Source organism: Oncorhynchus kisutch, linkage group LG12 (genome assembly GCF_002021735.2).
Source record: "Oncorhynchus kisutch isolate 150728-3 linkage group LG12, Okis_V2, whole genome shotgun sequence".
NCBI lineage: Eukaryota > Metazoa > Chordata > Actinopteri > Salmoniformes > Salmonidae > Oncorhynchus > Oncorhynchus kisutch.
This window is the reverse complement of record NC_034185.2, coordinates 51,969,039-51,996,030: the sequence shown is the minus strand read 5'-3', so window position 1 is coordinate 51,996,030 and position 26,992 is coordinate 51,969,039. Positions and strand designations below refer to the sequence as shown.

General features: G+C 40.3%; 2 protein-coding genes across 2 annotated transcripts in view; both read right to left on the bottom strand.

Moving 5' to 3' along the window:
• LOC116376553 (zinc finger and SCAN domain-containing protein 22-like) overlaps positions 1–13,235 on the bottom strand; it is a 34,511-nt gene extending 21,276 nt beyond the window's left edge. Inside the window, exons 1-3 of the mRNA XM_031837825.1 lie at positions 12,746–13,235; positions 12,109–12,239; positions 11,748–11,909 (exon numbers count right to left, since the gene is read on the bottom strand). Of these exons, the coding sequence (XP_031693685.1) occupies positions 11,748–11,909; positions 12,109–12,239; positions 12,746–13,001 (549 nt within the window). The 5' untranslated portion in view covers positions 13,002–13,235. The remainder of the gene's footprint in view (positions 1–11,747; positions 11,910–12,108; positions 12,240–12,745) is intronic.
• On the bottom strand, positions 8,830–11,741 carry LOC109901228 (zinc finger protein 502-like). Its single transcript, XM_020497283.2, has one exon. The coding sequence runs from the start codon at positions 11,736–11,738 to the stop codon at positions 10,806–10,808; it is 933 nt and encodes a 310-aa protein (XP_020352872.2). The 5' UTR covers positions 11,739–11,741; the 3' UTR covers positions 8,830–10,805.
• Positions 13,236–26,992: the final 13,757 nt, after the last annotated feature.

The following is a 26,992-nucleotide window of genomic DNA, read 5'->3' as shown; positions in this document are numbered from 1 at the left end:
GCCTGAGCCAGGGGCTCCATAGAAGAAAATAGCAGAGGTGAGATGGGATCACCTTGTATGCTACTTCTAGCTTTTCTGAACGGAACAGAGCAGGTATTGCCTGTTATTTACTATGGCTGAGGGATTGGCATATAGTATTTTAATCATATTAATGAAATTGGACCCAAGTCCCATATGTTCCAAAACCGACCCAAGATATGACCATTCTATTCTATCAAAAGCTTTTTCTGTGTCGAAAAATAGAACTGCCCAAGGAGCTTTGTTTTCTGATAAAGCATTTAAGATATGTGATGGATGACGGCGGTTATGAGTATAATAGCTTTTTTTTAAACCTGCTTTGGTCCGGATGTATCAATTTGGGTAAGAAAGTTGAGACTGTATGACAGAATTTTCAAAAAATTGTTTGTTTGTGTGTATCAAAGATGGTGGCGATGGTAAGAAAAATAAAAGCTCAATTAGAGTTGCATTTACATCCCTTCCAAATGACCCATTGTGAACGGCTGTGTTAATCATTTCATGTAACAGTGGACCTAATTGGTTACAAAATTAATAGACCTTAATAGAGGAATACCATCCCAACCAAGTGATTTGGCTTTCTTCATGTTATCCAATGCCCTTTTGAGTTCATGGAGAGAGATTTTTTTATTTAGCCTTTTCTTAACTAGGCAAGTCGGATAAGAACAAATTCTTATTTACAATGACGGCCTACCCCGGCCATCTGACTTTGTTATGTCAGCGCCTAGTCACAGAAAAACAAAGCCATTTTCCAGCCAAAGAGAGGAGTCACAAAAAGCAGAAAGAGAAAATTAATCACTAACCTTTGATGATATTCATCAGATGGCACTCATAAAACTTAATGTTACACAATACATGTATGTTTTGTTTGATAAAGTTCATATTTATATCCAAAAATCTCAGTTTACATTGGCGCGTTATGTTCAGTAATGTTGCGCCTCCAAAACATCCGGTGATTTTGCAGAGAGCCATATCAATTTATCAGAAATACACATCATAAATGTTGATGAAAATACAAGTGTTATGCATGGAATTAAAGATATACTACTCCTTAATGCAACCGCTGTGTCAGATTTCAAAAAAGCTTTACAGCGAAAGCACACTGTGGAATAATCTGAGTAAAGTGCTCAGAGACCAAAACAAGCCATACAGATACCCGCCATGTTGTGTAGTCAACAGAAGTCAGAAATAGCATTATAAATATTCACTTACCTTTGATCTTCATCGGAATGCACTCCCAGGAATCCCAGTTCCATAATAAATGTTTGTTTTGGTCGATAAAGTCCATAATTTATGTCCAAATGTCTCCTTTTTGTCCGAGCGAGCACTAGGTCCAGACGAAAAGTCAAAACAGTTCCATTACAGTACGTGGAAACATGTCAAACGATGTATAGAATCAATCTTTAGGATGTTTTTATCATAAATCTTCAATAATGTTTCAACCGGACAATTCCTTTTTCTTTAGAAATTGCCTGACTTAGCTCATGGCATTCTGCCAGACTCCTTAGTCAAACAGCTCTTATTCTCTCCCCCTTCACAGTAGAAGCCTGAAACAAGGTCCTAAAGACTGTTGACATCTAGTGGAAGCCGTAGGAAGTGCAATCGGACCAAATGTACACTATCTTGGATAGGCAAAGACTTAAACCTACAAACCTCAGATTTCACACTTCCTGGTTGGATTTTTTATCAGGTTTTTGCCTGCCATATGAGTTCTGTTATACTCACAGACATCATTCAAACAGTTTTAGAAACGTCAGAGTGTTTTCTATCCAAATAAGAGAAATAAGAGTAGATAACAGTACAAAATCAATTCAGGAGAATGTTTTCTGCCCGTTTGAATAGAAAGTGTACTATTTTGCCTTATGGTTATGAGCTCGGCAGGCATCAATGAGGTGGTAATCAGATTGGAAAACCTTGGTTGCCTGTGGATTGTAGTCGGTCTTATTAGATTTTCCCTGCATGTCCAAGTATTGCATTCATGTCTGTCCCTATAACCAGTTGGAATTAAGTTGATTCTAAAAATTAGCTGTTCAGAGAATTAAAAAAAACTTAGGATCATATCAATTTGGAGCATACACATTAATAAATGAAATTTTCTTACCGTTATGGATACATTTAAGGAAAGTGATTCTGCCTTCTTGGTCTTCTCCTTTAGCAAGGATGGTGATTTTGAGTTTGAAACAATATGATTACACCCTTAGTTTTGTTTGGGGCTGATGAAAAAGCAGCCAAATGGTTCTCTATTAATACGCGTGTCTTTTTGGTGCAGGTGTATTTCTTGGAGCATTGCAATATCAATATGTTTTTTTTTGCTAGGATAGCTGGAACGTTTGATCAAACTATTAAGGACTTTCAAGTTCCGTGAGAGAATAGCTAGTGTTGCCATTGTTTTTGTAAAATGTCATTATCTTTTCTACTGATAAGCTCATGGATGTAAAATAAAACGCAGGCCTCACAGGGAAACCAACCCATTGCCCCCAGTCCCCTCTTCTCCCTAGCCCCCAGCCCTCCCTCCTCGACTGTCCAACTCCTGGCTGAACCCTATGTCACCGGCCACTAACAACATACAGTACCAGTTTGGACACACCTACTCATTCCAGGGTTTTTCTTTAGTTTGACTATTTTCTACATCATAGAATAATAGTGAAGACATCAAAACTATGAAATAACACATGGAATCAGTTACTCTATTACAATGGAATTGCACACTACATACATTTTCACTACTTCATGTCAAGTAAACATGAATTAAGGCACTATCATCATCTTGACAGTTGACACTTCATCGGTGAAGCATTTTTACAGACACCATCACCATATCATCTATTCTGCTTCATCATACTCATTATTTCCTCAGTTCACCTCATCCAGTACCCTACTACATCCAAAACCAACAGCATTAACTACAAACTAACTAGAACATGTCACTACTAACGAGTACTAATACATGTCACTATACTCTATTCATGGGCCGTGTGCATTTCCTGTTGGTGTATCCTGAGGTAGTTCCTCTCTGAGAACCTCTTCCTTCAGTGCGTACAGGCAAACGGCCTCTCTCCCTTGTGGAACTTCAGATGCATCTGGTGCTGGTGGGAGAACTTATTCTCACACTGGGGCAGCTGTAGGGTTTCTCCCCTGTGTGGACCCTCTGGTGCCTCTTTAGGCATGTGCAACCTCTTGTGGATTGCCACCTGTTGGGGGAAACTGAAGGCTTTCCCACAGAATGAACACGGGAAGCGCTTCTCTTTGGCGCCGCCACCTTTACTGATGCCGTCTCCACCTTTACTGATGCCGTCTCCACTACGGTCAATTGTTAATGGGCTTGTGTAGCCATTTACCGTTGAGGCACTGGCATTGTCTGGAAGAGGCATCACTACAGACCCTGGTCCGATCCCGGGCTGTATCACAACCGGCCGTGATCGGGAGTCCCATAGGGATGGCCCACAATTGGCCCATTGTCATCCGGGTTGGGAGGGTTTGGCCGTCATTGTAAATAAGAATTTGTTCTTAACTGACTTATCTAGTTAAATAAAGGTTAAATAACATTTAACCATGCATGTTGTTGACGTTAGTTCTGTATGTGCAGTTAAGGGCGAGGTGTGCTGCTCTGTTTTGAGCCAGCTGCAGCTTTGATAGGTCTTTCTTTGCTGCACTTGACCATATTACCAGACAGTAATCAGAACCGTAACAGTTGATTTTACAGTACAGTTGATTTGTGTCAAAAACACAAGACATACCCCTCCCCATCTTCACAACAACTCTGTCATTATGACTTGACCATAAGAGTGTCCGAAAGTAATTTAGCCATTCATTGTAGTCATAGCGATCTGTAGAGTTGCTATTTACGCAAGTTTTCGTGTGTCAATTAACTTGTGACATTCCTGGATTACTCATTATACCAATATAGTCAGATTTAATCAAGAAATGCAATAGTCAGTTGAAAAAATGTTGAGTGCAGGACTGTTAATATCTGGCTGTGTTGGCAAAATCACTACATATCCCATCGAGCCGAGCGGGGGGAGGCTGCCCGTTGTCACAGTTCCAAGACCAGTCAGAAACGTCCAGCTAATGATGCCGGGTGATCTCAAAACTGAACTTGCATCCACGTTAAGTAGCAATGATATCCTTTACCATCGTGCTGTTTTGTCACGCTTGTTGTGTTGTCACTCTCAACGGATCATTAGAAAATGGTGAATCGTTGAAAGTCATTGCTATTGCAAAGCTCTTAATATTAAAGATGTAGTTTAAGTATAACTCTGACTTGTGGGATAAGTTTGTCTCTCCTAATTTGATAATACAGAAATAAAACCACCACACTATTCAACAAAACAATACATCATTTAAGTTTTTCCCCAGCTAATTTCTTAGTTACATGATTGTATCACTAGCAAAGGAGTTTTGAAGTTGAGGGTGTAGTATTTATGAAGTTTGGCATAGTTCAGCTAGCCAGCTAATCTAGCCCACTGAGGTATAAGAACGTGCATGTGCACCATCTGGGCCCACATGCACACTAGGCTAATTAAGGAGACAGATTGTAGTTTGTATGCCCTGATTAGTCATTGAAATGATTGGCAATATCGAAAGGTTTTGTTATAAATGACCCATCAAAATGAACGATGGAGAAGAATTTGAGATTTCTGCCCTTGATATCATTTAAGGTACTCAAGTTTTTTTCCCATTGCGTTTCGTAACAATTTCATTTTTTGTTAAGTTTTGTAAAAAAAAATATCTACATTTACAGTATGTCAACCAATCATCTGAGGGGCCTGACTTTTCTTTGCCACCTTTTTTGCATAATTTATTTGAACTAGTGTTGTCACTATACCAACATTTTACAAATGATACATTACCAGGCCAAGTATCGCAATACCATGGTGGGGAAGGGGAAAAAAATCAGTTGCTCAGCATCCTGTGCATCGGTTCACATTTTTCAAAAATATCTCAAAACATGTCACTGAAATTCATAATTCAATACAACACATTGAACTTAACCTCACAGTGTATAATAGAATACTGCATAGAATGGCTGATTTGCTCACATTTGCAAAGGCCTACCTGTGATTTAGCTGGAGGAATGGGAGGAAGGAATACACTGTACATACAGAGGAACAGATGCACAGGAAGAGCGGACAGAGAGAAGCAGGTGAGTGAGGGCTGGTAGGGGAGGAGGCTGGCTGATGTGATATGCCCATGAAAGTGAAGTGGACATTATTGGAACTGCTTATACAAGACACTGTAGGCAATAATAGTGTTTCACATGATTTTTTTAATGACTGTGTCATCTCTGTACCCCAAACATACAATTATATGTAAGGTCCCTCAGTCAAGCAGTGAATTTCAAACAGATTCAACCACAAAGACCAGGGAGATATTCCAATGCCTCACAAAGAACCTGTTGATAGATGGGTATACATTTTTAAAAAGCAAACATTGAATATCCCTTTGAGCATGGGGAAGTTATTAATTACACTTTAGACGGTGTATCAATACACCCAGTCACTACAAGATACATATGCTCTTCCTAACTCAGTTGCCGGAGAAGAAGGAAACGACTCAGGTATGTAACCACGAGGCCAATGGTGACTTTAAAACAACAACATTGTAGTTACTCCACAATACTAACCTAATTGACAGTGAAAAGAAAGAAGCATGTACAGAATAAAAAATATTCCAAAACATGCATCCTGTTTGAAACAAAGCACTAAATAAATACTCTTAGAGACTTATCCAGAAAGACACACAGCTATAATCTCTGCCAAAAGTGCTTCTACAAAGTATTGACTCAGGGGTGTGAATAGTTCTGTAAATTAGTTATTTCCGTATTTCATCTTCAATACATTCGCAAAAAATGTCTAAAAACATGTTGTTTTCTTTTTGTCATTATGGGATAGTGTGTGTACATGGGTGGGAAATAAAAATATTTAATCCATTTTGAATCCAGGGTGTAACAACAAAATGTGGAATAGGTCAATAGGTATTAATACTGTCTGGAGGCACTGTAATTAATATGGGCTATCCGTAGCCCTTTCCTGGGTAGCTTAGCTGAGATGGACATAATATGGAGAGAAAAATAATAACATTGACTGACTCTTAGTTAAACAATCAGGCACTTGTGAGTGACAGTTGGTGTGTGTGTGGGGGGGGCTGAAGCTACTGACCCAGAAGCTTGGCTCTCACTCCTCCCAAGATTTTGTGACGGAGGGTGGACAATGAGCTTCTCGTTGCATATTTCATAGCTGGGATAAGCTATTTCTGCCTCTGGCGCACAGTCCTCGTTGAGGAAGATGTTGGTTCCTCTCAAGTTCTTGGCTCTCTTCAGAACAGCCATCATGTCCTTGAACCTTAGGAACACTATCAGCCTGGGTCTGTTACCTAGGCTGGTTACAGGTTTTCCAGAACTGTGGGCGTGGCTCCACATCAATCTTCTTTTGATCCATCTGCAGATTTTCAGTGATAATTTTCTCACTTTGTGTACACTCTATGCCAGCCACAACAATGTTATTCCTCCTGGATTGTCCCTCTAGATAGTCGGTTTCCCAGTCGTCTGTAATAGTGATTCACAAACACTTTTGATGTCATCTCGAGTGGACTTACAGTTTTATCATCTTGCTGAGAATCTCTTCCATGACATTCACCTCTCCCTGGTCAGATCGCTCATTCTTCTGTTAGTGGAGTCCACCAGTATTAGGACAAATCTCTTGAAGCCATTTTTCTGTTGCTGTAACAATTGCGTGTAGACATTTTTGTTGATTTACACTGTTTACAACCGTCTTTGACTTTGGGCGACATAATAGTAGCAACGTAGGCTAACGCTGGTAACTTACTCCACGCAATTCCAGCCAGCACAGCTCGCATGGCCGATGGAAACAGCAGAGATTTAAACAGCCACAAGTCCAGGACTATCCGAGGTCCCAGCCACAGGGGATAACTGCGTTGCAGGCTGTGTTCCTGTCAAAGAAACCTGGCTAGCTTGATAGCTAGCAGCTAGGTTATCTGCGTCGCCAAGCAGCAGCTCTTCAGACTTGAGGGTTTGGCAGTGTCCCGGGACAGATAGTAGCGGCCCCCAGCACGTCGCAGGATCCAAATTAAAGAGGTAGGCTAGTAAAAAAAGTCAAAAGGAAAATTTAAGCACAAAATTTAAAAAAGAAAAATTAGCGCGCTCTCGTTCCGCATGAATTGCGCACTGATGACGTCACTCTGCAAGCACTCAGGGGTGTGCCATTGCCACAACTGTTGACCAGGCTGTTAGAGCTGCAATCTGACCTTGATGCCTACAGAGACCTGGTTGATTTAAAATGTGTAATTAATTGTGGGCAAGACTAAATACATGTTCTCTAATTCTCACAATTTTTCAGATGGACTACATTTCATTGGGTTCCCGCCTATAAATATCTGGGCATTTTGATTGACAGAGATTGAACGTATAAAGAAAGTTATAGATGAGCTAGTTAAAAAGATAAGATTGAAAGTTGGATTCTTTTTTAGAAATAGATCTTTCCCTAAATAGCAGAAAGCAGATTGCACAGTCAACTTTCCTGACAGTTCTTGACTTTGGTGCCACCATTTACAAGATTGCAGCAGCCACTAGTTTTAAACCTTCAGATGCTGTCTACTATAGCTCCATTCGTTTTATCACAGGTGACAGTTTTAATATACACCTCTGCATCCTGTATCAAATTGGCTGGTCCTCATTAAAGTCTCATGGATCACTTCATTACTCATTTTTGTTTACAAAGCTCAACTACACAAACTTCCAACTTAACTAACTTTGTTGTTATAGTATAAAAAAATGAGATAACCAACCCTGTGAATGGGTTTGAGTAACTCTTGAGGTTCCTTTGGTCTCCCTCGAACTAGGTAAATCCACTTTTTGTTTTAATGAAACTTCAAATTGGCTGGTCCTCATTAAAGTCTCATGGATCACTTCATTACTCATTTTTGTTTACAAAGCTCAACTACACAAACTTCCAACTTAACTAACTTTGTTGTTATAGTATAAAAAAATGAGATAACCAACCCTGTGAATGGGTTTGAGTAACTCTTGAGGTTCCTTTGGTCTCCCTCGAACTAGGTAAATCCACTTTTTGTTTTAATGAAACTTGAACCAACTACAAAATATATTACAATTGGATGTTCTGGTGCCACTCTGTCTACATAGCTTTATTCATTATAATCTAAAAGGCTAAACTGATCCTAGCTATCCTGCTCTGAGGGGCTTTGTGGATACGAGCCATGACATAAACATGCAGACAGAAGTTTACAGAGGGCTCACCTCATTGAGACTGTGTGTGGTCCTGTGCTGCTCAGCTGGTTCCTCTGTGGGTTCAGGAGGAGGTGAAGTCTGGTTGTCCTCCATGACCATGGTCCCCTCAGGGTTCCCCACTCTCCTCACACCCCTCCTCCTTCACCAGCAGCACCTCTGGACCCTCCTCCTCCTGGAAGAGACAGGTGATACAGATTACTACACAGACATACACTCCCTCAGTTATGCACACACAGATAAAACACACTTTCAACATGGAGTGTTCCCCTCTACATTTGAGTCCTATACTGTAGTTACAGAATTACTTAATTATTGTTAAAACCATCATGGTGGACATACATATGTTGTGGGTAAAAACAAGTCAGCTATAAGTCAAAAGTAGCCAACAGACAAACCTGCCTAAACTATTTTGACGTGTATAGTAGGTGTTTGTTAGTGTGTAGGTATATTTAGTAAGTGTATAATGGTTATAAAGCGCTGTCAGTGTATGCAGAATAGGGTGAGATCAGATGTGATTTATACTAAAGAGAATCTCAATGAAAGTCTGCATGAAAAGTCCCATTTTGTGTTTATTAAAACACACAAGTTTTAAATACACCATATGAAAACCACACATACACACGTCTCAACTAGAAATCTGCATGATAAACTCCATTCTTGGGAAAGAAATTAAGTAGTTGAATGGAAGTAATGAAATAGGCATTTGTGAACACACAGTACAAACACAATTACATAACATACCTTTTAGGCTTATATATGCCTAGGGCTGGGCAATATGGCTTAAAAATCAGCTCGAATCTTTCAAACCTTTGGTTCAAGTTCTCTTTAAATAATCTTTGTTGCACAATTAAAGTTTAATACAATTAATTTCAAACAGTCATAAATAAATCAGGGCTTGTAAAATTATACCTACTGTAGGCTAAATTACATGCCTTCCACAACCATAAGACCCACTAATAATGTAATTATTTTATCAAAATAGTTTAAACTGCTTTTTTTGTTGTTGCAATAATCACTGATCTAGCTTTCAAGTCCATGAAAATGCCATTTTTGATAACCTTTTACCAGAACTATCCACATTCACTAATAATGACTAGCCTCTTGTAGCAGGCATTATAGAAAATGAACACAGGTCTCATAAACAATCTCTCAAGCACAAGCCCACGTGCTAGTGAGTAGCCAGCTAATATTTAGATTTAAAGTCTAGCCATCTTCAAATCCATGTTTATTGGTTAACTTGGATCTATTTGCTTGCTACCAAGGTTGAACTGTTGTGATGGCACCCTCCTGTCCATCTCCAACTGTTTGAACAACAGCCTGTTCACTTTGAGTAGATGTTCAAATCAAGTGGGTTACCTGCATAAGAATATGCTTATTTCTCAGAATGAGAACAAATTGCCAATTCCTTTTTTAATGCTCATTGCACATTTATAAAACACACTGTGGCTAAAATACTGCTAGCGGTACATGGTAACACAATGCCGAGCACACGACAGAACTGAATTTTCCACAATCATGTTCATTGATACTCTCGTTTTAGTAGGATCTGCTCTGTCTACAATTTTGAGAAAAAAAAATGGGTATAGTCAGAAAGGTTAAGTTATCTAACATCGTTGTTGTGAGTGGCATCGGAGGGGCTTGGTGTCTGTGTAGGAGTGGGAAGGTGCACAGTGCACACAGCCAGAAGGAGCGAAGGACATGAGACCAAAAAGACAGTGCCTTCAGAAAGTATTCACACCGCTTGACTTTTTCCACATTTTGTTGTGTTACAGCCTGAACGTTAAGACTGTGTGTCACTGGTCTACACACAGTACCCCATAATGTCAAAGTGAAATTGTTTTTAGAAATTTTTACAAATGTATTAAAAATAAATAGCTGAAATGTCTTGAGTCAATAAGTATTCAACCTGTGCTTAACAATAAATGTTGTAAATTTGATATCTGTATTTGCAAAAATGTATAAAAACATGTTTTCACTTTTTCATTATGGGGTGTTGTGTAGATAGTCGAAATGTATTATTTTAATTCAGGCTGTAACAAAATATGGAATAAGTTAATGGGTATGAATACTTTCTGAAGGCACTGTAGAACGCAAAAAATATCTAAAAATAAAAACAAAATTTTTGCGATACATGCATTTAAACATTGCGTTAAAACATGAATTTGAAACTCCCAGCCCTATATATGCCTTATATATCACACAATGTCTGGATGCAATATTCTACACTGAAATCTGTAACTCTCGTAATACCAAATGCGTCTGTGGATATTTTTCGTGACGACAACAATGACAGTTCATCTTTGTCTTTAATGCAGGGTTTGATACAACCGTCAGAAGCTATTGAGTGGAATGGTTGCTTTCTATGTTATAGAGTGGAATGTTTTTTCTGCTGGTGTATCCTGAGGTAGCTCCTCTCGGAGAACCTCTCCCCGCAGTGAGTACAGGCGAATGGCCTTTCTCCCGTGTGGACCTTCAGGTGCATCTTCAGCTGGCGTAAGAATCTCTTCTGACAACGGGGTCAGCTGTATTATTTCTCCCCTGTGTGGACCCTCTGGTGTCTCTTCAGGTGACCAGCCTGAGCAAAGGCCATGTGACACTGGGTACAGCTGAAGGGTTTCTCCCCTGTGTGGACCCTCTGGTGCCTCTTCAGGTCACCAGCTTGAGCGAAGGCCATGGGGCACTGGGTACAGCTGAAGGGTTTCACCCCTGTGTGGACCCGCTGGTGAATCTCCACCTTCTGGGGGCAGCTGAAGCCTTTGTTACAGAACATGCAGAGGAAACGTTTCTCTTTACTTTTGCCTAATGTTGCTCCCCCACCCCGAGCCTGGTCTCTAGCTCTGTAATTTGAGTTCAATCCCTTATCGAAAAGGACGAGGCGGTGTGGATCAGTAGGCCCTATCGATCTGGACACTGGGTTGCAATCCCTGAACGTATGTAAAGGGGAGTGGGTAGCGACATTTGCACTTGTCTCTAAGCTTTCCCTGTAATCTAAGAAATCTCTGTCCTGTGTGAGTCCATCTCCAAGGTGACTATCTGCATTCCATGTGGGAGGAACGTCGCCCTCCACTTTCACAGTCACTTCATCTACCACTATAACCTCCCCTTTCTCATCTAGGCACCCTTCAGAGTATACACGACTACTGTACCGGTTCCAGTCCCCTCTAGACAGATTAGTCTGTCTCTCTAAATCCAAGGGCATGTTGCTAGGGTCCATCTCTGTAGCGTAAGAACAAGACGGACCATCACCTCCAGTGTCTAACGAGTCACCATCACCATGGGAATGAACAGTCCTCTGGCTCTGGTGAAATACAGGTAAATACTCTGAGTCAGGAGGACAGCCCAGTCTCCCCAGGCCCAGTCTCTCTGGGTCTGATCTGTGGTCAGATCCTCTGTGTAATTGTATTTGTGTTACAGTTAAAGTCTCGGTTTCTGTCTCTGACTTGAGGACGTCGCTCGGCATTCCACTGACCTCCGTGATGCTGTGTCGGGTCCTGGGCTGCGTAGTGGTGGGGTTTTCTGTGGCTACAGGGGGCACTCCAGCCACTCCATTCTGGATGTCTTTACTGTGCCATGGGTCCTGCTTTCCTTCAGACCTCTCCTGCTTGATCCCAGGACCTTCAGCCTCTGTAGACTGACACCAGAAGAATGGAAGTTAAAAACGGTACATGAGTTAAGTTGGATAACAATGTCGTAAGGAAGTCTCACAAGCTCCCCTATGGAAGATAAATGAGGATGTACATGTAAGCAAGTGAATAGATGAGGGGAGCCTTTCTGGAATAAACTGGTCACATATGATGCACTGTAATTTAATGTAACACTATTACACTAACCTCTATCACGATAACGTTCTGGGTTGAGGTTCCACTCCCCTCATCAACAGTGATTGGTTGGTCATCTCTGCATGTATTGTGTCCCGCTGACTTCACAAAGCTCTTGTGGCCTCCAGTGAGATGTCCTTCACCTGAGAGAATGATTGGGGGAAAAGAAGAGGTTTATGTACCGTCAATGGTCAACAGTATATTGTACACTATTGACACTGTCGTCTAGAATTGGCAAGGATGTAAGGTATCCCTTATTGATATAATATTTATTGATCAGTGTATTATATTCCATGCATAACATTGTTTTCATTGAGTAAATAGAAAACGCAGTAAATCAAGAATCTGTTTCGAATATGATATTATGTCTTTGCACAAGATAGCTTACTAATCAGGGGAATTATTTCACACCATCCAACAACTGACCAAGACCCAATTCTGGATAATACATCTGAACACAGAGCAGAATGGGGCGACAGTCACTGAGCTATTTATGAACTGCAACAGTCAATGAGCTATATATGACCAGCGACAGTCAATGAGCTATTTATGAACTGCGACAGTCAATGAGCTATATATTAACAGCGACAGTCACTGAGCTATATGAACCGCGACAGGCTGCTCAACTTCGGCCGTCTGCAAAATGTACCTCTTGCCATTCTTCTGTGTTGGTCAAGGATCTTGACACTACTGGGACTAGCAACGGCGCGCTCTCGTGCCACCTTCAGTTCCAGTAGTTGTAGTTTCCTTTGCAATGACCTGTTTTCTTTCTGGCTTTGAGTCATTTCTAAACGAAACACTGCATAGTCGTCATCTACGAGTTTACAGATGTCTGCCACGGCTGCGTTCGCTAGCACCTCCATGATGGATGCTATTTGTGTGTGAAAAACCATACAGTTAGCCATTGTTAGCTAGCGTAACGTTACTTGGCAACTAGTTAGCGTTACATAGATAGCATCCATCAACCAAGTCCTGTCAACGCAAATTAAACACTAGATGGGGTACGTATGTGATGTTGTGCAGTTAAATTAGTGATATTTTGGGTTCCATGATGTTAATAAACGTATTCATAACAAGAATAAAACCTCTAACGTGTAAATTGTTCATGGTCACTGTTCACTTCCGTTTACTTCTTCTTCTCTGGTATAGTGCCAGTCGGTTTTAAATAGAACGTTGTGGGCACCGCCCGGCTATGGTGAAAACAACCTGTGGTTACCTTTTTATTTTATTTATTTTATTTTACCTTTATTTAACCAGGTAGGCAAGTTGAGAACAAGTTCTCATTTACAATTGCGACCTGGCCAAGATAAAGCAAAGCAGTTCGACAGATAAAACGACACAGAGTTACACATGGAGTAAAAACAAACATACAGTCAATAATGCAGTATAAACAAGTCTATATACAATGTGAGGTGAGAAGGTAACCTTGGTTACCTAAATGTCTCACAGCAAAAACTTGACATTTTTCACACGGAATTTTGTTGTCTGCTTGTTTTAGTCCATTACAAAACAAAATTTAAGAAAACTACAACATGTCTAAAGATTACATTGCCAGCTCCCAAGCATTCTCACTATTTTAAAAAACGTAATATTGTTCTTCACTCAAGCCCCTTTTCATGAAGGCGCTAAAGTTAGCCACGGGAGTGCTAGCAACCTTAACGTTAAACTAGCCAAGACCAACAACACACTACAAGTAATGTGTGGAGTTACAAACGGACTATCCAAAAACGAGTTAAATGTCTTACCCGTGATTACATTTTTTCCACACACATAGCTAAGTGTAGCCCCCCCCCCTTCTAATTTCCTTAATTTTGTCACTAGAGTCAAATACTTACGGGAGTGCTAGCAACCTTAACGTTAAACTAGCCAAGACCAACAACACACTACAAGTAATGTGTGGAGTTACAAACGGACTATCCAAAAACGAGTTAAATGTCTTACCCGTGATTACATTTTTTCCACACACATAGCTAAGTGTAGCCCCCCCCCCTTCTAATTTCCTTAATTTTGTCACTAGAGTCAAATACTTTCCGTGGCACACATCAGAGTCATATACTTTCTATAGAACAAATCCACATCAGGATAGGCAGCGGAAATTAATAATTGATCTATGTTAAACATAGAGGAAGGAGTAAAATGTAGGCAAGCAATAAACATTTCAGAACAACTACTAGTCGAATAAAACATGGGAGAGATGACGAATTTTGGCAAAGAGATTTATTCATAGAATAATACACTTGAAACAAATAGCCAAACTGAAAATTGCAGACATTACTAGTGCCTCCCCCGCGAGTAAACCGCCATAAAAATTTTAAAAAATGAAACGCAGCCTGACATGATCATTGATGTCTTGAAGGACACAAGTAAAAAATGCTTTCTGCTACTAAGATCAGTGAAATGTAGGCTAAACTGACAACGGGGTGAAGAGCAGAAATTTCAACTAGCAAGCAAGTCGCAGCAAAGAATTATTGAGTGTGGGGTGGGGGGGATTCTGTCATTGGGAGATTTTCGGCACAACACCGGCCCGCTCATTAGGCAGCCGCCTAGAGCGGCAGTTTAAAGGCCGCATTTTCAGTGCTAAACTGACCAAGACGCAACTCCAACAACACATAACACCTCACATTATTCCGCCCCAAAACAGTGATAACTTCTCTCAACCAGTGGCATGCGGCCTATTTAGGTGAGCGCTGATGCCGCCCCATGATAAGCAGTGCCCACTTTGCCAAAGGCAGGGGTGCAAGATATTATTTAGCTTGTCAATGCCCAGCACGCCTCTCCACCAACGCCCCATCAAATGAATTGAACATAAATGATGTAGCCTACGGTTGAAAGAGTAGTAGCCTATGTGGTTTTTCTGTAGCCTATACAATAGCATGGATATCAAATGTATTACATTGTCATGAGAAAGACACTTTTAAATCATTAACTTATTAACCAGGAGAGAGTGGAGGAGAAAGTAAACTAAAATGACACAGGCAGACAGCTTTGGAATGGCTAAGGCATCATGAAAAAGAAGTGGACAACCATTGGTGCTGAAAGTAATTCATTTCAACAATTGTCTTCATTTTGATTCGATTTCACCAACTACAAGAAGGCTTTATTGGTGCCCATTTCTTAGGCGGGCCTACCTGTATGAAAGATGCAAATATGATATCCATAGATTTGTCAGTATAGCCAAATCCTCAAATACTCCTTAATAAATACCTCCGTGTTTATTATTATTTTTATTGAACCTTTATTTAACTAGGCAAGTCAGTTAAGAACAAATTCTTATTTACAATGACACCAATCAAAAGGCCTGCGGTGATGGGAATGGGATTAAAAATAAATATAGTACACAACACACATCACGACAAGAGAGACTCCACACACTACATAAAGAGAGACATAAGACAACAACATAGCATGGCAGCAACACATGAAAACACAACATGGTAGCAACAGAACATGGCAGCAGCACAACATAATAGCAGCACAAAACATGGTACAAACATTAATGGGCACAGACAACAGCACAAAGGGCAAGAAGTTAGAGACAACAATACACACAAAGCAGCCACAACTCTCAGTAAGAGTGTCCATGATTGAGTCTTTGAATGAAGAGATGGAGATAAAACGGTCCAGTTTGAGTGTTTGTTGCAGCTCATTCCAGTCGCTAGCTGCAGCGAACTGAAAAGAGAAGCGACCCAGGGATGTGTGTGCTTTGGGGACCTTTAATAGAATGTGACTGGCAGAACGGGTGTTGTATGTGGAGGATGAGGGCTGCTGTAGGTATCTCAGATAGGGGGGAGTGAGGCCTAAGAGGGTTTTATAAAATAGCATCAACCAGTAGGTCTTGCAATGGGTATACAGAGATGAACAGTTTACAGAGTAGTATAGAGTACAGTGATGTGTCCAATAAGGAGCATTGGTGGCAAATCTGATGGCAAAATGGTAAAGAACATCTAGCCGTTCAAGCACCCTTACTGTACCTGCCAATCTATAAATTACGTCTCCGAAGTCTAGCATGGATAGGATGGTCATCTGAATCAGGGTTATTTTGGCAGCTGGGGTGAAAGAGGAGCAATTACGATAGAGGAAACTAAGTCTAGATTTAACCTTAGCCTGCAGCTTTGATATATGCTGAGAGAAGGACAGTGTACCATCTAGCCATACTCCCAAGTACTTGTATGAGGTGACTACCTCAAGTTCTAAACCCTCAGAGGTAGTAATCACACCGGTGGGGAGAGGGGCATTGTTCTTACCAAACCACATGACCTTTGTTTTGGAGGTGTTCAGAACAAGGTTAAGGGTAGAGAGTATAAGACTGTATCATCTGCATATAAACGGATGAGAGAGCTTCCTACTGCTTGAGCAATGTTGTTAATGTAAATTGAGAAGGGCGTGGCACCTAGAATTGAGCCTTAGGGTACTCCCTTGGTGACAGGCAGTGGCTGAGACAGCAGATGTTGACTTTATACACTGCACTCTTTGAGAGAGGTAGTGTTGTGGAATATTGACTCAGAAATATACCACTTTTCCTAGAACCTGTGAATTCAAAATATACTTTAATTTCAATGAAACAAAGCCGAGCCCTTCCATGGAAAGACTCCATTACATATGTAACCAAGCCGAGCCCCTCCATGAAAATACTAAATTCTCATATTATCGAGTCCTGCCTTTATAGGATTCTGTCTTTGCATAACATATAGAGTCCCCTCCCTCTATATGAAAATAGCTTTCCTTGATCTTTCTTCATTATTATCTTCTCATCTCAGTTCTTGCTTGTTAACGCCCACATCTGACAGCTCTATATATGTCCCATTCCTTATATAGCCTTTCTGTCTTAGCTCTTCAAACTGGACAGTCTAAATATTGCCTAAGTTCTGCCTGCTAATATTGGAGTCCTGCACTAGATGACATAATTTCTACATGCCAATGTAATTATTGGCTTGATGTTTTCTCAGCATAGCAACTGCACCAAGTTACATAGTTTGTAATTGACAAAAATAAGCAGACACAAGAAAATTGCATTTGAAAAAGGGTAATGTTTTTTTGAAATTATTAAATTGATTTAGTTTCTCACTCATCTACACACAATATCCCATAATGACTGTATCTTATTTACATAAGTATTCACACCTCTTTGCTATGACATTCCAGAGACAGAGTCGGTAAACAAGATTTTTTTTTGTAGTAGATTCCATCAATGTAATTGTCTGCATCATTTCCAATCCCCCATATATTTGTGTGTGTATATATATATATATATATATATATATATATAGACAAAAAATATATTTATACACAGTACCCATCAAAAGTTTGGACACGCCTACACATTCTAGGGTTTTTCTTTATTTTTTAAAACTATTTTCTACATTGTAGAATAATAGTGAAGACATAAAAACTATTAAATAACACATATGGAATCCTGTAGTAACCAAAAACGTGTTACACAAATCAAAATATATTTTATATTTGAGATTTTTCAAAGTAGCCACCCTTTGCCTTGACGACAGCTTTGCTTTGCATTAAAAATAATAATAAAAGACAAATAAAAAACCTAGAACGCTAGCTAGCTAGTAACAGGCAGCATATTGCTTTACAAGCATCATTTAACATTGACTAGCTTTGGCAATTAAATTATATCTAACACATATGACATATACACTCAGAACTTTAGTATCCACAACAATGCTTACCTTTGTCAGTCACAGTGCACATTGTGGTAGCAAGGTAAAGTAGGAGCTGGCTCGCCAGGTGAAAAATATTTTAAATCAATGTTATGAATATAAAATCAAATGAAATGCCATTATCCACGAGGAAAATTATTGGAGTCAGCCATATGGATATCATCTGAAGAAGATTCAAAATTGCAATGGCTCTGTCAGTTGAAGGCTTGACAGTGTTTATTTTCAAAATAAACATAACTAATTTTACCATGTTTCATAAGTGGCAGGTAGGCTATACATCAATAGCTGCATAATTTATTTTCAACAACACAATGATCTAACTTTTGCAGGCAAACACCACTTTGGGAACCTAATGCTAAGGTACCAGAGGTCAATAGACAACATTATCATCAGGATGAATGATCACATTTGTATGTTAACAAGGAATTTGGGTAGTGTGGTTGAAAAACGAGTTTTAACGACTCCAACCTAAGTGTATGTAAACTTCCGACTTCAACTGTACCTTAAATGAAATAAACATCCCTCTCTCTCTCTCCCCATATATTTGGAGCTGCATATATATTTATGGCAATCCTCACTCGCTCAGGGATGCAAACTGGTGAGGGCCCAAAAAACAGTTTTTTTTTGCACTGAAACATGCTAAAAAAAATCCCTGCAAGGGGGAAATGCAGGTTTTAACTAATTTAACAACAATGAATTTTCATGATCAGTCTGTGTGTAAAATAAAAAGTGGTTAATGTGAACCTAACTCACAGCAAAAAAATGTAAAGAAAGCAATCCAATGTTATGTGTTGCCTAGACTTTACTGCAAATGACACTCACGTCTTAAGGAAAAAACCATACACTAATATTGTAGTTAGCCATGGCAGCCTTTATAATAGAACGCGTGTGACCACACACATCTAAATATTGCATTTGTGAAAAAAAGATCTTAAAGTAGAAATATAATAATTGATCTCTTTCAGGCAGAGTACACCTGGCATACCCCTTTTTATCCACTGTATTGAAAAAGTGAGAAAGAAGGAAAGTGTGTGGTGATCCTTTCAATTCTATAGTGGCTTCCAGCATGAATGATTCATGGGGCCCTAGCCTGGTTAAAAATGTTAGACAAAAAATAATCTATGATGAAAATTAAAACGTATAAACATAATCAGATCAGGCATCTCTACCCAACCATCCCTTTTGTACACCCCCCCCCCCCCCCCAGAAAAAAACTGAACTGTATAAAATCATGCATGGAAAAATCTTCAGCATACCGTAACAACAGCTACAGGTATAGACAGTCAGCTGCAGAAACAAATCCAGCCAGAAATGTATAAAAACAGAGCACTTGTAGAAAGGATTTTGGATGTGACACTGTACTTAGCATCTAGGAATCTGCCCTTCTGGGGGAAATCACTCAGTCTTGATGATGTGCATAATGGACATTACCTAGGCTTACTGGAACTGTTGTCAAATTATGACCCGCTATTACGTGAGCACTTACAGAAAGTCAGAGGCAAAAAGAAAAGAGCACGACTGACTCATTACCTCAGCCCTGAGAGCCAAAACGAGTTCATAGGAATATGTGGTCAAAGGGTTTTGAAAACAATACTTTATGAAAGAGAAGATGCAATCTATTACTCAGTTATATGTGATGCAACTCCAGACATCTCCCATACTGAGCAAAATGTATTATTGGTGAGATACAGTTGAAGTCGGAAGTTTACATACACTTAGGTTAGAGTCATTAAAACTAGTTTTTCAACTACTCCACAAATTTCTTGTTAACAAACTATAGTTTTGGCAAGTCAGTTAGGACATCTACTTTGGGCATGACAAGTAATTTTTCCAACAACTGTTTACAGACAGATTATTTAACTTATAATTCACTGTATCACAATTCCAGTGGGTTAGAAGTTTATGTATACTCAGTTGACTATGCCTTTAAACAGCTTGCAAAATTCCAGAAAATGATTTCATGGCTTTAGAAGCTTCTGATAGACTAATTGACATCGTTTGAGTCAATTGGAGGTGTACTTGTGAATGTATTTCAAGGCCTACCTTCAAACTCAGTGCCTCTTTGCTTGACATCATGGGAAAATCAAAAGAAATCAGCCAAGACCTCAGAAAAAAATGGTCAACTCCCACAAGTCTGGTTCATCCTTGGGAGCAATTTCCAAATGCCTGAAGGTACCACATTCATCTGTACAAACAATAGTATGCGAGTATAAACTGCGTCCGTCATACCGCTCAGGAAGGAGACGCGTTCTGTCTCCTAGAGATGAACGTACTTTGGTGTGAAAAGTGCAAATCAATCCCAGAACAACAGCAAAGGACCTTGTGAAGATGCTGGAGGAAACAGGTACAAAGTATCTATATCCACAGTAAAACAAGTCCTATATCGACATAACCTGAAAGGCCGTTCAGCTATGAAGAAGCCACTGCTCCAAAACCACCATTAAAAAAAGCCAGACTACGGTTTTCAACTACACATGGGGACAAAGATTGTACTTTTTGGGGAAATTACCTCTGGTCTGTTGAAACAAAAATAGAACTGTTTGGCCATAATGACCATTGTTATGTTTGGAGAGAAAAGGGCGAGGCTTGCAAGCCGAAGAACACCATCCCAACCGTGAAGCGCAGGGGTGGCAGCATCATGTTGTGGTGATGCTTTGCTGCAGGAGGGACTGGTGCACTTCACAAAATAGATGGCATCATGAGGAAGAAAATGTATATATTGTGGATGTGGATATATTGAAGCAACATCTCAAGACATCAGTCAGGAAGTTAAAGCTTGGTTGCAAATGGGTATTCCAACTGGACAATGACCCCAAGCATACTTCCAAAGTTGTGGCAAAATGGCTTAAGGACAACAAAGTCAAGGTATTGGAGTGGCCATCACAAAGCCTTGACCTCAATCCCATAGAAAATTTGTGGACAGAACTGAAAAAGCATGTGCGAGCAAGGAGGCCTACAAACCTGACTCAGTTACACCAGCTCTGTCAGGAGGAATGGGCCAAAATTCACCCAACTTATTGTGGGAAGCTTGTGGAAGGCTACCCAAAACGTTTGACCCAAGTTAAACAATTTAAAGGCAATGCTACCAAATACTAATTGACTGTATGTAAACTTCTGACCCACTGGGAATGTGATGAAAGAAATGAAAGCTCAAATAAATAATTCTCTCTACTATTATTCTGGGATTTCACATTAAAATAAAGTGGTGATCCTAACTGACAATGCCAGTAACAGTTGCTGGAGGTGAACGTGCCTTCATTAAGCTGAAACTTATAAAGAACTATCTAAGATCTACAATGTGCCAAGACAGGTTGAACAGCCTTGCCATCCTTTCAATTGAAAACCAGTTGGCTAGAAAAAAAAATCTTTAAAGACATAATGAATGAGTTTCCTCACAAGAAGGCTTGATGCTGGGCTCTTGGTGCAGTGTAACCTCCCTGTTTACAGGGAACAAACACATTCTGCTATGGTTTATCTCCTGTTGAACTTACTCAGGAATGCCCACATAATGTCTTGACAATACAGTTGCCGTTTCACAGATGCATGTTCTCTGTAGGCACCACATTTATGCCTGCAGTCCAGGTAGTTCAGGATTTATTTTTATTTTGGGTATGTTATTTAGGCATATATTTAGGAATTATGCATAGGGCAGAAGAGGGTTAGCCTTGTTTATAAGAATTGGTAATAAATTCTTTAATCTGAATTGGTATTTTTTTCATTCAAATGGACAATACCATATAAAAAAAGTCACCAATTGTGTAGTTATTTATAATAATGTATCATAAAAATCTCATGACACAGACAGCTTTTGTTAACATTAAGAACCAGAAATGTTTGCAATAGTGTTAATATTGGCAAAGGATGAAGGCGGAAACAAGAATCTGCATAATTGTAGTATGGAGCAGCAGAAGCTCATAATTAGTACATCTAATAACACATATTGTTCAGTATGTTATTTTAATCTGAAACATTCTGATCTCTATGTTAGGGGTCAGTAGTTTTTTTCTCCATGGGGCCCCAAAATTCTGGCAACGTCCCTGCTTACCCTACCTGTATGCAGCAGAGGTTGCAGGAGACTGATGGAAAGCATGGTCTGTCTGCACCGCGAGCTATCACTTTGGCGGGCTTCCTGCAGGAGTGCATGTTGACCACTGGGTAGCCCCTTTCTTCCTCACAAATATCTTAATAAATTCACGAGAATAAGTTACATTTTCATCACACAATATTTAAGGCAGTGCGAAGTTACAGCTATCTTCAGACATATATCCAGTGGCCACCCAAACTAGGACTATCTGAACACCATGCGGCTTTACCTTATTGTTCTGTCAAAGATACGTCCGTAGTATGTTAATAGATTGCTAAACTGTATATATGCATAACTTTTATATGGATAATATAAACATAGGTCTGGCCTACTCTGTTTTTACCATGCAAAACCTGAGAAAATTAAACAAGTGCTCTCTTGAGACTAATCTGGATATGCTGCCCGCCTTTGAGCACTAATGCTGATGACTGGTCATTGGACAACAATCAAGCCATGCAACATTTTGGTTCTGAAGCATTGATTAGCATTGAGGCTCTGCATCTGTCCTCGTACTCGTAGACCTTAGTGCTGCTTTTGATACTATCGATCACCACATTCTTTTGGAAACCCAAATTGGTCTACACGGACAAGTTCTGGCCTGGTTTAGATCTTATCTGTCGGAAAGATATCAGTTTGTCTCTGTGGATGGTTTGTCCTCTGACAAACCAACTGTAAATTTCGGTGTTCCCCAAGGTTCCGTTTTAGGACCACTATTGCTTTCACTATATATTTTACCTCTTGGTGGTTTCATTCGGAAACATAATGTTAACATTCACTGCTATGCGGATGACACACAGCTGTACATTTCAATGAAACATGGTGAAGCCCCAAAATTGCCCTCGCTGGAAGCCTGTGTTACAGACATAAGGAAGTGGATGGCTGCAAATGTTCGACTTTTAAACTCGGACAAAACATAGATGCTTGTTCTAGGTCCCAAGAAACAAAGAGATCTTCTGTTGAATCTGACAATTAATCTTGGAGGTTGTACAGTCGTCTCAAATAAAACTGTGAAGGACCTCGGCGTTACACTGAACCCTGATCTCTCTTTTGGCGAACATATCAAGACTGTTTCAAGGACAGCTTTTTTCCATCTACGTAACATTGCAAAAATCTGAAACTTTCTGTCCAAAAATGATGCAGATGAACTAATCCATGCTTTTGTCACTTATAGGTTAGACTACTGCAATGCTCTACTTTCCGGTTACCCGTATAAAGCACAAAATAAACTTCAGGTAGTGCTAAACATGGCTGCTAGAATCTTGACTAGAACCAAAACATTTGATCATATTACTCGTGCTAGCCTCTCTACACTGGCTTCCTGTTAAGGCAAGGGCTGATTTCAAGGTTTTACTGCTAACCTACAAAGCATTACATGGGTTTGCTCCTAACTATCTCTCTGATTTGGTCCTGCCGTACATACCTACACGTACGCTATAATTTATATAGCAAACAGCTAGAGGCAGGGCTTTCTCCTATAGAGTTCAATTTTTTATGGAATGGTCTGCCTACCCATGTGAGAGACACAGACTCGGGCTCAACCTTAGTCTTTATTGAAGACTCATCTCTTCAGTAAGTCCTATGATTGAGTGTAGTCTGGCCCAGGAGTGTGAAGGTAAACGGAAAGGCACTGGAGCAACGATCCACCCTTGCTGTCTCTGCCTGGCCGGTTCCCCTCTCTTCACTGGGATTCTCTGTCTGTAACCCTATTACAGGGGCTGAGTCACTGGCTTACTGGTGCTCTTCCATGCCATCCCTAGGAGGGGTGCATCACTTGAGTGGGTTGAGTCACTGACGTGATCTTCCTGTCTGGGTTGGCGCCCCCACTTGGGTTGTGCCGTGGCGAAGATCTTTGTGGGCTATACTCAGCCTTGTCTCAGGATGGTAAGTTGGTGGTTGAAGCTTTCCCTCAAGTGGTGTGGGGGCCTGTCCAACGGTATCGTCGGATGGGGCCACAGTGTCTCCCAACCCCTCCCGTCTCAGCCTCCATTATTTATGCTGCAGTAGTTTGTGTCGGGGGGCTAGGGTCAGTCTGTTATATCTGGAGTATTTCTCCTGTCTTATCCAGTGTCCTGTGTGCATTTAAGTATGCTCTCTCTAATTTTCTTTCTTTCTTACTTACTTACTTACTCAGGGGACCTGAGCCCTAGGACCATGCCTCATACCTGGCCTAATGACTCCTTGCTGTCCCCAGTCCACCTGGCCGTGCTGCTGCTCCAGTTTTAACTGTTCTGCCTCCGGCTATGTAACCCTGACCTGTTTACCAGACGTGCTACATGTCCCAGACCTGTTGTTTTCAACTCTCTAGAGACAGCAGGAGTAGTAGAGATGCTATGAAAAGCCAACTGACATTTACTCCTGAGGTGCTGACCTGTTGCACTCTCGACAACCACTGTGATTATTATTATTTGACCCTGCTGGTCATCTATGAACATTTGAACATCTTGGCCATGTTCTGTTATAATCTCCACCCGGCACAGCCAGAAGAGGAATGGCCACCCCACATAGCCTGGTTCCTCTCTAGGTTTCTTCCTAGGTTCTGGCCTTTCTAGGGAGTTTTTCCTAGCCACCATGCCTCTTCACCTGCATTGCTTGCTGTTTGGGGTTTTAGGCTGGGTTTCTGTACAGCACTTTGATATATCAGCTGATGTAAGAAGGGCTTTATAAATACATTTAATTTGATTTGATTTCTTTGACAATAATTTGGTGGCCTACTGTATGTTAGAAACCAGAGAGAATAGGCAAAGGTATACATATAAAATATAAATGTTATGTATATGTTGCCAATTAAAATATTTATTAAGAATTTTCCTTCCTGTCTCTTTGTAGAGACTGGGTGTATTAATACACCATCAAAAGTGTAATTAATAACTTCCCCATGCTGAAAGGGATATTCAATCTCTGCTTTTTAAATGTTTTACCCATCTACCAATAGGTTCCCTTCTTTCAGAGGCATTGGAAAACCTCCCTAATCTTTGTGGTTTAATCTGTGTTTGAAATTCACTGCCCGACTGAGGGACATTACAGATAACTGTATGTGTTGGGTATAGAGAGGTACTAATTCAAAAATCATGTTAAACGCTATTATTGCATAGAGTGAGTCCATGCAACTTATGTGACTTGTTAAGCAAATGTTTACTCCTGAACTTATTTTGGCTTGCCATAACAAAGGGGTTGAATACTAATTGACTCAAGACTTTTCATTTTGTTAAAAATTCTAAAAACAAAATTCCACTTTGACATCATGGGGTATTGTGTGTAGGCCAGTGACAAGAAAACTCAATTTAATCCATTTTAAATTCAGCCTTTAACACAACAAAATATGGAAAAAGTAAAAGGGGTCTGAATACTTACTGAAGGCGCTGTAAAGATGATGTTGTGGATAAAAATAAGTCAGCTATGATAAGTCTAAAGTCATCATCAGACAAACCTGACGGAACTATTTTGAAGTGAAGCATAGGTGTTTGTTCGTGTGTATGTGTGTGTATGTGTAGGTATATTTAGTAAGTCTATAATGGTTATAAAGCGCTGTTGGGTGTAAGTCCGAATGACCAAACATTACACATCAACAAGTCTTAAATACACCACACCAACATGCTTTGAACAAAAAATCTGCATGAACTCGATGAATTGCATTAATTTTCTTATTAAAAGTGTCAAAACAATAGTTGAATGGAAGTAATGAAACAGGCATTTGTGAACATCATATAGCTTATAGTACAAACACAATATGCAACATACTTTTTAGGCTTACAGTGCCTTCGGAAAGTATTCAGACCCCTTGACCCCATAATGACAAAGTGAAAACCGTTTTTTTGTTAAATTTATTAAATTTATTAAAAATAAAAACTGAAATATCATATTTACATAAGTCTTCAGACCCTTTACTCAGTACTTTGTTGAAGCATCTTTGGCAGCAATTACAGCCTAGAGTCTTCTTAGGTGTGCCACTACAAGCATGGCACACCGTATTTGGGGATTTTCTCCCATTCTTCTCTGCAGATCCTCTCAAGCTCTGTCAGGTTGGATGGGGAGTGTTGCTGCACAGCTATTTTCAGGTCTCTACAGAGATGATCGATCGGTTTCAAGTCCGGGCTCTGGCTGGGCCACTCAAGGACATTGAGACTTGTCCCTATGCCACTCCTGCGTTGTCTTGGCTGTGTGCTTAGGGTCGTTGACCTGTTGGAAGGTGAACCTTTGCCCCAGCCTGAGGTCCTGAGCACTTTGGAGTAGGTTTTTATCAAGGATCTCTCTGTACTTTGCTCCAGTCATCTTTGCCTCGATCCTGACTAGTCTCCCAGTTCCTTCCGCTGAAAAACACCCCCAAAGCATGCTGCCATCATCATGCTTCACTGTACGGATGGTGCCAGGTTTCCTCCAGACATGACACTTGGCATTCAGGCCAAAATAGTTCAATTTTGATTTCATCAGACCAGATAATCTTGTTTCTGGTCGGAGAGTCTTTAGGCACCTTTTGGCAAACTCCAAGCGGGCTGTCATGTGCCTTTTACTGAAGAGTGGCTTCCGATGGCCATTCTACCATAAAGGCCTGATTGGTGGAGTGCTGCAGAGATGGTTGTCCTTCTGGAAGGTTCTCCCATCTCCACAAAGGAACTCTATAGCTCTGTCAGTGACCATCACGTTTTTGGTCATATCCCAGACCAAGGCCCTTCTCCTCAGGTTGGCCAGGCAGCCAGCACCAGGAAGAGTCTTGGTGGTTCTAAACTTCTTCATTTAAGAAGGATGGAGGCCACTGTGTTCTTGGAGATCTTCAATGCTGCAGAAATGTTTTGATACCCTTCCCCAGATCTGCGCCTCGACATAATCCTGTCTTGGAGCTCTACAGACAAATCCTTCGACCTCATGGCTTGGTTTTTGCTCTGACATGCTCTGTCAACTGTGTGACCTTATACAGACAGGTGTGTGCCTTGCCAAATCATGTCCAATCAATTTACTTTACCATAGGTGGACTCCAATCAAGTTGTAGAACTTGATGATTAATTGAAACAGGATGCACCTGAGCTCAATTTCCCATAGCAAAGGGTCTGAATACTTACGTAAATAAGCTATTTCTGTTTTCGCATTATGGGGTAGTGTGTGTAGATTGCTGAGGATTTTTTATTTATTTAATCCATTATAG